This window comes from Engystomops pustulosus, chromosome 1 (assembly GCF_040894005.1).
Source record: "Engystomops pustulosus chromosome 1, aEngPut4.maternal, whole genome shotgun sequence".
Taxonomy (NCBI): domain Eukaryota; kingdom Metazoa; phylum Chordata; class Amphibia; order Anura; family Leptodactylidae; genus Engystomops; species Engystomops pustulosus.
In genome coordinates, this window is record NC_092411.1 from 146,629,540 (window position 1) to 146,647,225 (window position 17,686).

A 17,686-nucleotide genomic window follows, 5' to 3' on the forward strand; every position below is an offset into this window, starting at 1 on the left:
GTGATCAGAACCCCCGCAGTTTAAGTACAATAGGAGGCCTAGAAAAAAAAAATTATTAAAGAAATAAAAACTCCAGTTTCCCTAGAACGCAAGTAAAAAATAATAAAACATAAACATATGCATGTTATTATCAACACATCCCAAAATTCCCAATCTATCAAAAATCTATCTATAAAAATTAAAACTCAAAAGGTTATACAGTCCCAAAAATGATAGAGACCAAGTGCCCAAACTACAACCAAGATCCAATGATTTATACTCCCTTCTCTGTCACAGCTTTCATTGATACCAGCAACCCTGAGGACGCCAATAAAACAGAAAATTGTTAGGGCCGGAACATTAGCTACAATGATAATACAGATCTGTCCACACCTTTCCACTCCTCCAGAAGTCCCAGGTAGCACTGTCACTTAAAAATAGCTCTGTGCACAGCAAGTCCTGGGATGTCTGGGACTGCAGGAAGATACCTGAAGTCATCTCTGGTGATGCCCTGAGTGCCCACAGAAAGGGCTCTGAGTGCCACCTCTGGCACCAGTGCCATAGGTTAGCCACCACTGGGCTAGAGTAAGCGCTGCCTACCGCAAAATGGCCCGCCGCCTTGCCGCGTGTCGACGTCCTGTATCTTCTGTGTTTCCATCAATAAATTTTGCAGAGTTCCCGGGTGAGTGCCGCCTCATCTTTCTACTTGTTTATTAGTTATTAGGTGTCCTCATTCATAAATAATGGGGCACATTTATAAAAAGTGTCCTAAGGTTAGGCAGTGTAGAGTAAGACAGTCTTATTCTGCACCAGATCCATACAAGTTTCTGGTGCTGGCTGATAAATCTGCCCTAGTATAAGACTGTCTAGTCGTACTCTGCACCTCATATTACTTGGCTTACTTTACACCAGAAAATTAGGACACAATTCTGTCGGGTCAGCAGTATTTCTGGCGCACTGACCTTTTTGCCGTGAGGCCACGCTCCTTTTCTTAGGCTATGTCCCTTTTGTAAAGCTAGTCTTGGAGAACCACAAAACTGTCTAAAACCCTTTATAAGTGTGGTGCAGACAGTTTTTAGTGCAAACTATGACAGAATTATGTCGTGGACAGATTAAACCCCCCCCCCCCCCCCATTGTGTTAGAGTATTCCACACAAGTCACAAAGGCAGAGTGGAGACAACTGTGCCTGTTCTTGTTACAGTCAATGGCAGAAAGAAAGTAAAAGGGATCAAATGAAACAAACAACACATTGTGCGCTACGAACTTTATATTTCCCTGCTGCTTAGCAGTGCACATTGAGTTTCCAACAGAAATAGCCGATGGTTTCACAAGTGTTCATTTGAAAGCTATTTATTTTTATTGAACAATGTCTCAAAAAATCATGGACAGACATTTCTTACGAACACAAAACCATAAAAAACCTATAAATGGCTACAGTGGTTCTTTGCGACTTTCTAAGTTAAATGTCCAAGATTTTGTTGCAACAAGTTTCACACTGTTTCCTAAGGCTGGAGGGGACTGGAGTGATTTTGTGACAAAATTTGCAACTTTTTAAAAAGTTGCATGTCATAAATAAGACTTGCACATCTGTATTGCCCTGATATACCAGGCATTAGATGGCAGAATTGAAAACTGAAGAAGGTTTTCACATTTTTTATGCAAATTGGATTTAAGTGTCATTTTTGTTTTTTCAATGAAACTCATGTATGGTATTGAGTCTCAGGGTTATTTGGATCACTGAAATCAATCTCAGATACCTGTGTTAATTAGTTTTCCAGGTGAGCCCAATTAAAGAAAACTACTTGAAGGAGTTAGCCATTTCGGGAAATTAATGTTATTGTTTGTATTATAAAAAGTTATACAATTTTCGAAATATACTTTCTGTATCAATTCCTAACAGTTTTCTAGATCTCTGCTTGCTGTGATTTTATAGAAAGCTTCAATGTTTACATCCAGTGGACAGAAATCTGACCACGGTCACTCATTATATCACACAGCTCCGATTATTCTAGGTGATAAGCTTTGCATCTGTGTGACCATGGTCAGATATCTGTCTAATGGTAGTAAAAATAAAAGCTTTCTATAGAGGGACAGCAAGCAGAGATCTAGAAATCCATGAATTGATACAGAAAGTATATTGGAAAATTGTATAACTTTTTATAATACAAACAATAACAGTAATTTGTTGAAATGGGAATACCCCTTTAAGAAGATTGTTCCACATTATTAAGCAGGCCGCAGGTTTCAAGTAACATGGGAAAGAAAAAAGATATATCAGCTTCTGAAAAGCACGAATAGTGCAATGCCTTGGGCAAGGTATGAAAACATTAGATATTTCAAGAAAACTTAAGCATGATCATCATACTGTGAAGAGATTGGTTGCTGATTCAGGGCTATGTCCAACTTATATCATGGCATATGTCATATGGCAGTGTGTTTAGATAGGCGGTGATGAACATTAGCTCCAGATTGTATATGAAAGGGTATGTATATGGTAGGTATAAACTCAGAGATTTTTCCTAATTTTCTTCACTCACTTGTGCACACTTCTCAGGCTATTTATTGGCTCTGGCGTTTTTGATTTTCCTGATTCACTTTTCACTCTGTCTGGTGCGCTGGGATTCACATGGGCATGCCTTGTAATGTCTCGGCATGCAGCATATGTTGTTGCTCACCCAATATTGGCACTGTCATTAATGAGCAGCTTTGCCATTTTCAATTCCAAATATTTTTTAATTTTTTTATATTGTGCTGCTCTCACCACTGCAGTGTAATTAATTTATTCTGTTTTGTGTGTTTGTTTCTATCATCAGCTTCCCCTCTGAAAAGCATGTTCTGAACATTACAACTCCTCCCCTAGGTTGGATGGGGCGGTCTACGTAATGCCATAGTGGGCAAGGCTTCATCCCGGGGCTGCTGTCCTCACAAGACTGCCTTCTCTTCAAATAGTGCAATGCCTTGGACAAGGTATTTCACGAAAACCTAAGTGTGATCATTTTACTGTGAAGAGATTTGTGGCTGATTCTGAGTACAGACAGGTTTGTGCAGATAAAGGTAGAATGAGGAAGGTTTCTGCCATGCAAGTTCATCGGATGAAGAGAGCAGCTGCTAAAATGCCATTACAAACTAGTGGGCCCAGACATACATGAAGACTAACTTTCAAACCATCTTGTATACTGATGAGTGTCGTACAACCCTGTATGGTCCAGATGGATGGAGTAGGATGGGTGGATGGCCACTATGTTCCAACAAGGCTGCGACAACAGCAAGGAGGTGGTGGAGTCATGTTTTGGCCCGAAATCATGGGGAGAGAGCTGGTGTGAAAATGACCTTGGAGAAGTATAAATAGTTTCTGACTGACCACTTTTTTCCATGGTACAAAAAGAAGAATGGTGCCTTCCGGCGCAAAATCATCTTCATGCATGACAATGTACGATCTCATGCTGCAAAGAATATCTTTGTGTCATTGACTACTATGGATATAAAAGGAGAGAATCTCATGGTGTGGCCACCATATTCCCCTGACATCAACCCCTGAACCTTTAAAGAGAACCCGTCATGCAAAATCACCCCCCTAAACTAAATATATTTTCATAAACTGCCATTAGAGAGCATTGCCTCTATCCCCTCATTGTCCCTCTACATGCCTGTACACCTAAGCAATGAGGTCCTAAAGCTGTATGCAAATGACCTGTGAAATGTCCAATGAAGCATTAGCATATTCAAGCTGTCCACTCTATTCATGAGTGGGAGGCACAGCCACACCCCCAGTGCATGACTGACAGCCTGTATAATGATGTGAGGCTGTATAATGATGTGCTTCCTGGTGCTGGTGGCCACGCCCCCTGCAGCCTGTGTGTGCATGTGTGTGTGTTTAGGAGAGATACAGCAGCTCCAGGCAGCCATGATATAGCAGAACATGTCAGATTCATATGTAGCTGATGTCTGTGTCTCTCACCTGTATATTAGGAGGATGCAGCATGTCAGCAGATAAAGTACAGATACTAGCCATGCTTTACTATACATTACACACAGACATGAACAGGGGGAGGAGAGGGGAGGGGTAACAGGGGTGACATCACTGCCTCAGACCAGCCTTATTTACATGATAAAAAATAGATGATTTTACAATGAATAATGTATGAAATAACTAGATAAAGGCTGGGATGGGATCCCTGTGAGCTGCTCCAACAGGTAGTAGTGACAGGACAAGTGACACAGACCTGATGACAGGTGTCCTTTAAGTATCAAGCAAAAGATCTATGAGGGTTGGAGGCAGTTCACATCAAAACAGCAGCTCTGGGAGGCTCTTCTGACGTCATGCAAAACTCACAATTTCAATGGATGCAAGAATTGTGAAGGTGATATCAAAGAATGTTACATGTCACATGTAACTTGGCCTGTTAGAATGTTTTGGATTTAAATAGCTTTATATTTGAGTGAATGCGACCTCCTAATGCTGCAAATTCGACAAATGACCATTTTCGGTCCGTTACAACCTATAAGATGTTTTGAAACTCTGCTGTGCGTCATAATTTGGAACTGTGCATTTTTTTTATTAATTTTGCAGAACATACTGTTATCATTGGGAGGTTTGTTCCATCAAATTCAAGTTATACTCTAACAGGTGATGACTTTTATTATACTGTATGTCATTTGCATCCACCATTTAGGAAAATCAGAGATAAATATAATTTGCAAAATAATTTGGGATGTGGTGTATGAAAGTGAATGGAAAGAGCTGCTCATGTAATCACTGCAGGAAACCATAGTTCAGAGGATCCCTGTTCTTGAGAAAGATGCAGTTTCCAGAACTGGGGTCCAGATCTATCGAGCATTTATGGCATATCCTGTGGATAAGCTTAAAACACTAAGATAGGGACACCCCTTTAAGGAAAATAAGTAGATAATTTGTATTGACTGTCCAGGAATGTGTTTGGTTGGTATAAACGGAAGCCACCAGCATTGGCGTAGTATTGCTGCCCTCTCTAAATACGATATGACAAGGTGATGTTAATGGTATGTCATTTATGTGAGAAGGTGTAATTTTGTGAATACATATAGTATATTACTTACTGCATACAAATTGCTCTTTAAGCTAGTAGTCTGGTGATTGTACTGGTATAAGAGCTGCAAGTTTCCCCAAAACAATGCTACAGTCTAGCAGAAATGACACACCATTGTAATCAGGGTGTCTGTTACAACTTTATAGAGTGTAGCATAACTATGCTGACAGGTTCCCTTTAAGTGGTTAATTTGCTCACAACCTACACAGATGATATTCTGTGTGCACCAGTCTTTTTCCTTCCCCTTAGCGGTTTGTTTTAGTTCATTTACAGCTTTATTTTAATATCCACGACTAAAGATTTGAGACCGCACAGAAGACATCCACAGCACCTAATCCCCTTTTCTGCTCCATATGCTGGTGTATCTTTCAATAAGGTCACAATTATTTATCTGATTAAGATTTCCATCAAATATCCATTGAAAAGGATTAGTCAGGACAAATGTATTGATTTGCACAAATCAATTTTTCTCACCAATCCTAATTCATTCGTCCCTCAACAAGTAACCTTCTAAAGCCCCTGTATCATTTTCACGCTTTGTGACTTTTACTGCTGGGAAATATCTGGCCCTATAAGGATGAAGGATTGTTTGTAATAAAGCTCTTATAGGACTAAATTGTCATTATCAGTATTTATCATACCTAGGAGCTCCAGGAGCTACTGAACTGTGAAGGCTCGCTTGTATTCATCCTTATGCAGGTTTCAGGTTTTCAGGGAAAATTGTGCAGAAAAGTTTAGTAAGTCATTATTGACAGAATGTCATTATCATGATGTAAATCATGTATAAGATCTCAGTTCTAAACAGATATACCGTAAAATGTCACTGTAACAGAAGATTATTATTTGTGATCAGAGAACCTATTGGGAAACCTGATCTTGGTCTGAGGACTGAGGACAGGACTGAGGTTAGCATGACAGGTGATATAACTGCAAGGTGAGGCATGCCTTTACAACAAAAACAGAACGAATCACATATTGGTAAATAGGGTAACTTGTCACATGGCATCCAGGGGTGTAACTACAGTGGTAACTGTATGGGAACTACAATTTTCAAGGGGCCCGGCCACCTGTCCTGCCACACTAAAGAATGGAGAATGTGGACCATTATATGCATACTATTGTACAGCATATTTTATAACAGTGCACACCATCCCTAGTACACACCTAAGCTAGCATATACATATGCTTTATGTGCATATACTGTATGCATGTGGATATTCTGTGTGTGTAGCTGCTGTAAGTGTGTGCACATGTTGTGTATATCCTTTATATGCGTGTATACACTGTATGTGTGTATGGTGTATGTATATACTGTATGCATGTGTGTATATGCTATACTTATATGCAGTATGTATGCATATGCTGAATGCTTGTATGGTGTGTTTATACTGTTTGTATGTGTATCATTGATGTGTGTGTATTCTGTATGTCTAAGTGTATGATGTATGTGTGTATATACTAAATGGGTGTGTTTGATGTGTATTAACTGCATGTATGTATATGATGTGTATATATACTGTATGAGTGTGTATATTATGTGTATATGCTGAATGTGTGAGTGTATAAACTAATATCTGAATGCATAATTATATGTGTATGAGCGTATGCATGCATGTATGTATGTGTGTATATGAGTTTAGAACTTTATATGTGTATAGAATTATATAAATGTGTGTATATGTGAGTCTATGAATGTGTGTCATTGTATAAACATGTTTGTATGCAAATGAGTACACATTTTTTTAACGGGAAGTGGGTCTCGTGCAGAAGTTTGTTATGAGGCCCAGTGTCTCCTAGTTTGATCTCTGGTGACAACCCAAACATACCATGTTTTCCTGAAAATAAGACAGTGTCTTATATTAATTTTTGTTCCTAAAGAGGCACTAGGTCTTATTTTCATAGGATTACCAAGAATTCACATTTATTGTTGAACAAAAAAATTCAACTTCTCTAACATCCATACAACTTTCCAAATTCCAAATGAATTTCATGCTTTCTTGTGACTCCATTTCTATTGGAATCAATCTCTCATGTTTAGCAATAGCACTTTCCATAAATGAGCCCTTTTTGTCCAGGTAGCTGACTGTATTGCATTTGCATGGCAACAGTTAGTGTTTTTATCCCATGAATTCTTTTGTCATAACCTCTTGCAACATCTAAAAGATCTACTAATACTAATGTATGAGGTGGTGGGACCTTCATCAATGACTGCCACTAGGTTTTATTTTCAAGGGAAGCCTTACATATCTAAGTTTAAACAAAATTGTACTAGGTCTTATTTTTGGGGGATGTCCTATCTTTATGTTTATATAAATCTAGATGATGCTAGAATGGGCAGGCAACTTAAAGGGACACGGTCACCAGTTTTTACCCCACTAAATTCTTTCTAGTATTTCCTCCATATAATAAAGCTCACTTGCTTAACTATAAAAAATTGCCTCAAAAGATATATACAAATGAGCTAGAAAGAGTAATCTTGTGTCTAAGATGAGTCACTTTCAGAAGCGAGATGTGGAATGTGTCATCAGACTTTTCTATTTTGGACATCCATTTTACAAATTGGGATTGTTATTCTGGGAGTAACAAAACTGGAGATATGGGCAGTGAAGGACATCGGCCGACATTTATCAAAAGTAGTGAACTTTGTGCAGTTTGTCTCACTAATGTGCAGAGTGCACCAGATTATACGCACGGTCTTCATTAATCTGATGCACCCTGCAATGCTTGGAAAGTGTGCACCAACCTTTTTTTGGTTCACCTTTAACATGAAACGTAAGCTACAATTCTGACGAGTCACAGTAATAAATGTGTCGCACAGTCCAAATTGGCACTGGAGCCCCTTTAGTTGCAGAATTTTGTGGCGCACATTGGCCACAGCTGTGGACTGGATCTTTATCTGCAGCTCTCATTCTGCTATGTCTTAAACTGCCTCTGTATCTGTACGTCACAGAACAACAAGCCTGTAGCGTCTTGAAAGATGATGATATTCTTATCTTTACAATGAAACCATAGTTCTACTTGCTATTGAGTTACTTTTTTCATTTTATTTGCATGTTACTTTGGAGACCAACGTTTTTATAAGTAAATGGGTAAATTTTAAAATAAAACAGGGACCACTAGAAAGGATATTTCATATATTACCTGAAGGAGCCCATAGTTTAGTGGTGCAAAGACTAAGACATTTGGGGAAGATTTATAAAAAGTCTCTGAATGCAAAAGTGTTCTAATTACTCCTGGCAACTCAGCTTTCATTTTTCCACAGTTGTTTATAAAATCAAAAAGCCAAGCCTGGATTGGTTGCCATTAGCAACTAAAACAGTTTTGCTTTAATACATTCCTGATAATTATCCCTCCATTTTCGTTTAAGTCCAAACTGGGATAAATGTGAGAGGGATATCACTGATTCAAAGTAGTGTTTATATTGCGGCATTTGAAATTAAATCTGAGTTACTATAGATAGTGAGAACTGGGAAAGAGAGGGTGTGCCAAAACTTGGGTACTGAAATGTACCAATGAGCAAATGATTTATTTGCATTTATTCCACTGATTTTCTCATCAACAAGGAGCTTGTAATACAGGAAACATCACCTATAAGACCATATGTTTACACCAGATTTTTTTTCTTTGATTTTCTGTCCATGGTTATGAGGGCTGTCATCTTGTTTGAGGTCTAGTATTAGGATTTATTGAAATGCTTTAAAAGCATTTATTGCAGTAAGAATGGTCTTGAGCCAATTCCGTGAGGTCTGTAGTGTTATCTAAATAGTGGTATACTGTTTGAAACCTACTGTCCAGTTTGAAAATTGCATTATCAAGTGGATCCGATGGTAGGTTCCTTCTAACACTAAACTATTTCCCTAATCCTTTAATACTTCCTAACCTGATCTAAACTTTATTTAATTACCGTAATATGCAAATTTCAACAGAGGCTACAGGGGCATGGAGTAGCCTCTCCAGGCTGTGGGAGCAAAGGCTACTCCACAAACCCAGTTGCCTATGCTGTCTCACCTCCTTGCCACGCTCCTTCACGTCGCCAGCTTCTTCGACCTCGGCTCATTGGAGGTCGCAATGCAAGCGTATAATGGCAGCCCCCAGCACTGAAGGGGCTACTGCACATGTGCATAGCTCGATAAAGCTGTCGGCATGAATATAGCTTGTGCTGAAGCATATTGATACCAAAACATTTTTTTTTAATTTCTAACTGCGACTCCTGTACTAGACTCAAGATAACCATATAACTTCTTAAGGACTGCTTTGGGGTGCATGTGACATAAATTGGGCTAACGGCTCTAGAAGTAGATGGTTTATCAAGACCAGCATTCAAAATGCTGATTTTAATAAATATCTACCTATGATTTATGTCTTTTTCTGCTATTACTCAATTTAAAGTGTGAAGAGAAAATAGCTATAGCATCTTTTCTTCTATGTGATAATTATATTATAGGCGGAAATAAGTGATTCCCTAGGAGGATGACAGAGCAAGTGATTGGTGCGTCAGTCACATTCTACTTTTTCCAGCTCATGTCTAAGATAAGGAGTAAAAACAAGATAGATTTAACACAGATGACATGAAGATGAAGATAATTTAGAGAAATCCGGTGTGCTAACAACCTGTCTATGAGTTTATGCTCTGATGACCACCAGTATTTTGCTCATCTACCAGACGGAATTTTATAGGAACCATAAAAGCTGAATTCCATTTTATCTCCATTTAATGTCCGATGACAAGCAACCTACTATTATCTAAAAGAAGCTACTTTATACTGACATTTGACCACATTTTTTAAAGCATTTGCGCCAGTTTTCTGTCTGACTTTGCACTGAAAAGATCGTACCAACTGCTTGCTCAATTATTTTAAATTATCTAAAAGGTTGTTATTTATAAATATATTAACGTTTTAATGTTTTAATACTTAAAGGAAATCTTCCATAAAAATCAAGCATGATAAACCAGATAAACCAGGCAGTGTGACTGTGGTAATCTTCTTATATTTATTATCCATAGTCTCCATCCCTCTAAAATCAAGTTTTAACATTATGCTAATGATTGTGGACTGCTATATAACTGCTGAGGTCAGTGACATCAACACTAGAACAATATAAACAGAGAACAAAGAAATATATGGGGGTATGCTTATGTGGAAGGCGGCAAGATGACTGGAATTTGGTATGGTAAAATACTAATACTTGCACTGTTAGTATATTAATAAATGGGGGCTTTGTCTTAGCTGCCTAGGGTACTAAAATAGTTTGACCCAGCCATGCAAATATCACACCTGAAGAGAATGCGGGATATTACACATTTATCTTAGAAATTCTAATCCTCCAACACCACAACATTTGCAATAAGTGGTGTGGCCAAGGTTACTATAACCTTAATATTTCTGTCAGTGATACCTTAACTTCAGTAAACAAGTGGTATTCAAGCTATCGCCATGGTTTATTTGTGACCTTGACATGCAATGTGACTTTGGCATGCCTATTTGTGTGCAAAGTATCTTATAATCTGTACGAATGAGCACATATTCACTGAAAGTACTTGAAATTTTACATCTTGAAAATAGAAGGCTCTGAAGATACTTATCACTAACAAAGAAGCAAAAGAATTGCCATGGTCTATGTGCATCATTCTACAGTACTCTATGAAAATAACCTCTTATTTCTATCCTGGTTCATAGACATTATACAATGCAGTTATTTCTTTCTTCAAAAGTTAATATGTATATATATATATATATATATATATATATATATCATATGTGTATAGTGTATACATGACATAATACACTAAGGCTGTAGTACATGTAGAATTCTTGTAGAATTGATGTACTTTTAAATGTTGCATAAATACATGCATATGCTGCATAAAAACCCTATGTAGTTGTGTGGATACATAGGGTTCCAGCCATTCCTTAAAGAATGGCCGGACCATTATACAATCTCTATCACCTCTTGTGTCACCCCCTTCAGCCTCATAGAATGTAAGCTCTTGCAAGCAGGGCCCTCACTCCTATTATTCCATATGAGTGTTTATACTCTGTAATGTAATATTATATTTGTATATGTCCCCTGTGATATGTAAAATGCTATGGAATTTGATGGCGCTATATAAATAAAGATTATTATTATTATAGTAAAAGCAGCTGGAAATCTATAAAAACCCCAAGATTTACAGCAGTTAGTGTTGTTTCTCTATTTTGCTGTGGCAGAAAATCAGCTGTGAATCCATGTAGTGTATCTTAGTCCTTACACAACCATATGGCCGAACACATCACTGGGACCCGCAGAGGCAAACCTCCCATACCCTACCACTAATTTTCTGAAGCAAAACATTGGCACAACATTACAGTCCCAGTCATTAGTGTATCTCTAAAAAGTGTAAACAAGGCCACAGCAAAAACAGAACCGAGTTCCTTAAGATATACATTTGAGATTCGTTTGGATCATAACTACATTCAACCAGTCAAGTTTATTACTGTTTAAACCCCAATGGCACACTTTACTATTGTGTAAACAAAGCTGAAGGTCTCATGTAGTGGCTTTGCCTTCTCTTGATCGCCAATTAAAATTTTTTCCATTACCAGCATACACTGGTTCCTCCTGCTCCGACCTTTCTGCATTTATACTTTATACTTAAAGAATGTATGAACTTAAAGGGAATCTGTCATGACAGAGGGCATATTTCTACATAATAAGGTAGATCCGGTAGCAGGTTCATCTATTGGATTGAAGCCCAATTCTTTTTTTACCTAATACTTTAGTGCCCCAAAACTTTGTAAAACTTTTATTTGATAAATATGCATCTTATCTGAAGAGGCTACTGGGATGTGGAGTAGCCACACCTTGGAGCAGGAGCTACAGCTACTCCACACTCCCAGTAGCTTCTTTAAAGGACACCTGTCATCAGGTCTGTGCCACTAGTCCTGTCACTACTACCTGTTGGATCAGCTCACAAGGATTCCATCCCAGCCTTTATCTAGTTATGTCATACATTAATCATTATAAAATCATTTATTCTTATTATGTAAATTAGGCTGGTCACATGGGCAGAGGCAGTTATGTCACCCCTGTTACCCCTCCTCTCTCCTCCCCCTGCTCATGTCTGTGTGTGATGTATAGTAAAGCATTGCTAGTGTGTGTGCTGCATCTGCTGACATGCTGCATCCTCCTAATACACATGTGTGACACACAGACATCAGCTACACAAGTACCTGACATGTTCTGCTATAACATGGCTGTATCCTGGAGCTGTTGTATCTTTCACATACACATACACACACAGGCTGCAGGGGGCGTGGCCACCAGCAAGCACATGGAGCAGCCATTACATGAAGCACTGTCAGTCATGCACTGGGGGTGTGGCTGTGCCTCCCACTCATGAATAAGCTGGACAGCTTGAATATGCTAATGACTCATTGGACATTTCACAGGTCATTTGCATACAGCTTTAGGACCTCATTGCTTAAGTTTACAGGCATGTAGAGGGACAATGAAGGGATAGAGGCAATGCTCTCTAATGGCAGTTTATGAAAATATATTTAGATTAGGGGGTTATTTTGCATGACGAGTTCTCTTTAAATCCCTTCTACCCTCCTGTCGTCAGCTGCAACTGCTTGCACTTGTCTTAAGAGCTGGAGCATACTGCGCATGCATAGAACTCCAGCTTTTCAGACGTGTGTACAGCTCGCAGCAGCTAAAGACAGGAGCGTAGGAGGCATTCAAAGAAGCTACTGCGGCCCTCCTCTTCGGTAAATTTGTATATTTATCAGATAAAAGTTGTACAAAGTTCTGGGGCACTAAAGCATTGGGTAAAAAAAGGATTTGGCTGCAATCCAATAGATGAACCTGCAACCATGTCTAACTATAAGGTAGATCCGATGGCAGGTTTCTTTTAAATCATTTTGCTTCTTTAAAATCCTTTACATTATGTTACCTGGAGGAAATGTGGCATTTCAAATCTAAATGCTCATCTGCTCAATTACATCCCTTCTCCCTTCATCATTGATACTCCAGCCGCTCCCACATCCTCTCTTAACTCCTACCTCTCCCGGCTTAAAACGGCTCAAAGCCGAGGACCAATTAGGTTTGAAATGCCGCCAGGGACTCAGCACAGGATTCTGGCAGGTAGGATAATAATAATTCTTTATTTATATAGCGCACACAGATTACACAGCGCTGCACAAAGCATGTCAAATTGTTCCCTGTCCCCATAGGGTTCACAATCTCAACAACCTACCAGTATGTTTTGGAGTGTGGTAGGAAACCAGAGGACCCGGAGGAAACCCATGCAAACAACCAAATTATTGTAAAGAAACAAAAACAAAGGGCTAGCAAAAATATGATTTGTATTGAGTATTACGTGCTCTTTTGGAACCTGTCATCAATAAAAATGGCCTTCATGATAATAGGTTCCCTTTAAAGAATTGTATCCGACCAATAAAAGTATCTACTGTACTTGAAGTCAGCATGTTATTCCCATGTTTGTGTGCATTTCCACACCAAAGGCAAAAACCCCCCCAATACCGCAAATAACAGAAAAGCTATTTTGCTGTGTTTTTACATGTATGCTGTTCAGAATAAATAGGCAACAGCTTATAAATTAATATTTAATATATAACCACAAAATAGACATCCATGGATTAAATCACAGATTAGAATATTTCATTTGGTAAAGACTGAGCATGAACAATTTATAAAATTCATAAAATACATTATATGTTCAAACATAAAATAGTAGTAAATAATACCTTTATAGCAGTAGGCCCCAAACTTTCTCTCAGGATAAGGAAATCCAGTTCGATTTGCGTATTGATATAATGTTCGAACCCCTGGTTCTTCCCCACCGCAGTTTTTTCGTGGATTGCGTATTGGATAGCGAACACTACTGTCAGCCAACCAACCTGGGTCACACTGGTCCAAACCCTTTCTCCAAGCTGCATACAGCTGACCCACTGTAGCCAACAAGCCTCCATCAAGCAAGCAGGAGTTTCGTGCACCCTCCAGTGAGTTCCTTTCAGGTACATAATAGACATCACCTGCAGTGAACATGAAGAGTAACATATAAGTACTATGGGGGACATTTATCATGAGGCTCTCACTAGTTTTTTTGGCGAACAAGCCCTGAAATAATCACAATTACTAGTGACTTGCCAGTAGTCGTGACTACTTTGCCCTTCAAGCCATCTCTATGCCAAGTAAAGGGGTGGGGCTTGCAGTGAAGTGGGATGTCACATTCCTGTCCCACACCTGCATATTAGCTATGAGGACATTCAGGGATGATAGTCTGCAGGCTAAAACAAAATTCTACGCTAGGTAGGACCTGACGTAGAATTGTCCGCTGGCAGAGCTGCCCGCTAGATATATCAAGAGGCAGCCTGATATGATGACTTTATTGAGAATGATATAGCCTAAAGCCTCCAGTCTACTGGAGATGAAGAAAGGGTAATATTAATGTAGCCAATAACAAAAGTAGATATTTTACTACTGCTTCTAAGTACCTCTGAGACAGTAAGAACCCACCTAAGGGACTCTCAGTGTAACAGTATACATCATAGGTTTCCTCAGGCTCTCGCTCTCCGTAAGTCCTGACACCGGGAACATTATTTCTGTCTCCATAGCAACCAGGCCTGGGTGTTTTGATTGGGTATCTATAGAAGGGAAACAGATAAAATCAAGGATTAATGCTTGAGTTTTTATTAGAAACAGTGATTTTGCAGGGGGTGGAATGTCTGTGGAATATCCCTTGGAAGTAAATAGTCAACAAGTTGTTGCTAATTTAAATATGATTAGGGAAATTCAGGAGATTCTTGTTTTCAGGGACAGGATCAATTTACAGTATATCTGGTGGCTACACTTTGTCCCCTGTATTCTTGATGTGTGGGGACAAAATACTACATGGAAGGTATATCAACACATCCTTCCTCATGAAACCAATCCTCATACAGGAAGTTTAAAGGCAATGCCGAAGCTGAAGTTAACTTTAGGGCAATTATCAGTTTGATCCCCTTTAAGGACAGTTGTTACTCAGCCTTCAGGATCTAATGGGTATTATGGACTGGATTACTTCTAGCATGAATGATCAGTGTTATGCAATTGTTTAACTGCTAAATGTACGATAGGCACATGTATATTATGTTAGTTTATATCAAATTTGAATCAGTCATCATAATGGACATTTTGCCCGTGAAAACTGCACCTCACAGTGCGATCCGACAGCCATCCTGCATCACAATTGTCCAAGCCGTCCTCAAATGCAGCCTGCAGCTGCTCCGGGGATGCAATGGTCCCAGAGTTCTCCTCACAAGAACGTATTGCATCGGGGAATGTCAAGGCATATCTGTTAATGGCAGCCCGGTAATGAAACACCAAGCCTAAAAAAAACAGAAGGAAGGAGGGGCTTTCTTATTTTCTGCTTCTTCAATAGCATCAGAGCACACATATTATTTCATGATTTGCTTAGTGTTATATGCTTCTTTATTCCACACTTCCAAGTGAGCTGCTTGTGGCAATTTTGTTACAGTGCACATAATACTACAAAGACACTTATCAATACTGTATTTATAACTATTTGAAGCCAGTATACAGTAGAAAATAGCTTAAAGCGTAACTGTAAAGCTATAGTGATTTTACCAAGTTATTATATGCGATTCCCCCTTTGAAAACAAACATAACAATGCCTACTTTGTGCTGCTCGCCCTTTTCTTTCCAAAGTTATGGCATTTTCCGCTCTGAAAGCGTTTGACAAAAATCATTCTCACTAGATGTGAATTTGCAGGAGACTAATATCTGTCATTGTATGCCCTCCGGCAGAGGCCAGTTAGCTTGCCCACAGATCCCATGATGCCTTGTGTTCTCTCTCAAAGTAATTTAGAATTAAATCCATTTAGTGTTCCACAAGTAAATTCACTGAACACTGCACATACAGGATATATATGGTGACTAGCATGGCCGCTTCCATCACACGGAGGAGCAGAGGACATGTAATAAGTGCTAAAAAGTCATGAAGTCTATGTCTGTGCTGTGTGAGCACTAAGGGTTAACTGCACAGTTAGCTGCTACTGCTGATGACAAGGTGAGGAAGGGGAGCAGGATGAAAAACAGAGACAGACAGATAAAGTTCTGTATAATCACAGAATGAGATGTAGGGGCTGTTGGGGAACAGATAGATCTTGTACCTCACTATTCTGTGCAGGAGAGATCTGTTTTCACTGTGGACACATCCAGGTCTGCTACATTCACTGTCACATGACCTCCTCCTCCTTTGTGAGCAGGGAGCAGCAGCTCCTCCCCTCCCATGAAACTCAGAAACAAATTATAAACAAAGTACAGATTCACAGGGCTTATCAGCACATGGAGAGGAAGCAGCTATTGCAGATCTGAGGTAATCTGAGGGGTATAGCAAAAAATGACTAAATATAAGTAACAAAGATAATAGGCAAAGTTGTTTTACATCTATTGATCTATTGATTTGTGGAAAAAAATAAACTTTACAGTTACTCTTTAATGTGAATGTCTCACCTATCATGAAATATGGAACTAAAGCACATTCATATGAACCCACAGAGTAATGTATTAAATAATAAATAATGAATGCTGTATCTTACCAGCTGTAGTCAGATTAGTTTTTTTAGCCAGCACAATTCACACTGATTTGCAGGAATTAATTTCTAGTTTTAATTAACCCTTTGACGCATTATCACATAAATGCACTATACTGAATGCCTTCAAAATGTTACATGTTTCACGTAGAAGAGAATAAAAAATGATAAAAATAATAATAAATTACTCGAATGAGTCTTAAACAGTTAATCATGAACAAATGTGTACCCATAAAACAGTGGCATTAAAAATTAAAACTAGTATAGGAAAAAATAATGCTTTGTTTTCAAGGACAATATAGTCTAAGTCAGTAGTGGCGAACTTATAGCACGGGTGGTATTGGTGGCACTCTGAGCCCTCTCTCTAGGCACCCAGGCCATCACGCCAGCAAAGAGTTCAAAAGACAGGACTGAAAGCATCCTCCTGCAGTCCAAAGCAGTCCAAGAAGTGCCATGCTCAGATTGTGCTGTGAAGACGGCCCTGTAGGGAGGCTACAATGATAATTTAATAACTATATAGGTGTGTTCAGGACGCCAATATGATAGAAAGCTTAAACAGAGCAGAGAGCAATAAGTAAATGCTTAAACTGCAATGTTGGCACTCTGTGATAAATAAGTGTGTTTTAGTTGTAGTTTAGCCCCTGATCTCTAAAAGCTTTGCCGTCACTTTTATAAGTCTTTAAAAGAGTTTTTAATTTTTTAAAATAAAAAAATAAAGACTAATTACCCTCACAGCTAGTTAGTTGACAATCCTGGCTAGACCAGAAGTGTCCGTAGTGACCTAATACTGTTTCATGTCATGGCCTAATCCTGTGACTACTGAGGCTATAGCAATGGTCTTAACTTTCTGAAATTGCTAGAAAAAAAGGAAAGATATGTCTGGGGCTAAATAAGTGCCCTACATAATATTGGGGGAGATATATCAAGCTGTCTACTCTGGAAAACTCATGTGATTTGCACATTTATGGAAGGTTTTAGACTATTTTAGCAGTTTTCCAAAAAGGGGGTGTGACCGGACTCGCGAGTCTAATACTTCACCAAAT

At 38.9% G+C, this 17,686-nt stretch overlaps 1 protein-coding gene across 2 annotated transcripts in view; it reads right to left on the bottom strand.

The window, feature by feature from the left end:
- The window catches only part of NCAN (neurocan), a 125,199-nt gene that overhangs the window by 54,249 nt on the left and 53,264 nt on the right, over nt 1-17,686 (bottom strand). For both annotated transcript variants that reach the window (XM_072155846.1, XM_072155855.1), the window contains exons 4-6: nt 15,242-15,416; nt 14,566-14,693; nt 13,794-14,081 (exon numbers count right to left, since the gene is read on the bottom strand). In XM_072155846.1, the coding sequence (XP_072011947.1) occupies nt 13,794-14,081; nt 14,566-14,693; nt 15,242-15,416 (591 nt within the window). The remainder of the gene's footprint in view (nt 1-13,793; nt 14,082-14,565; nt 14,694-15,241; nt 15,417-17,686) is intronic.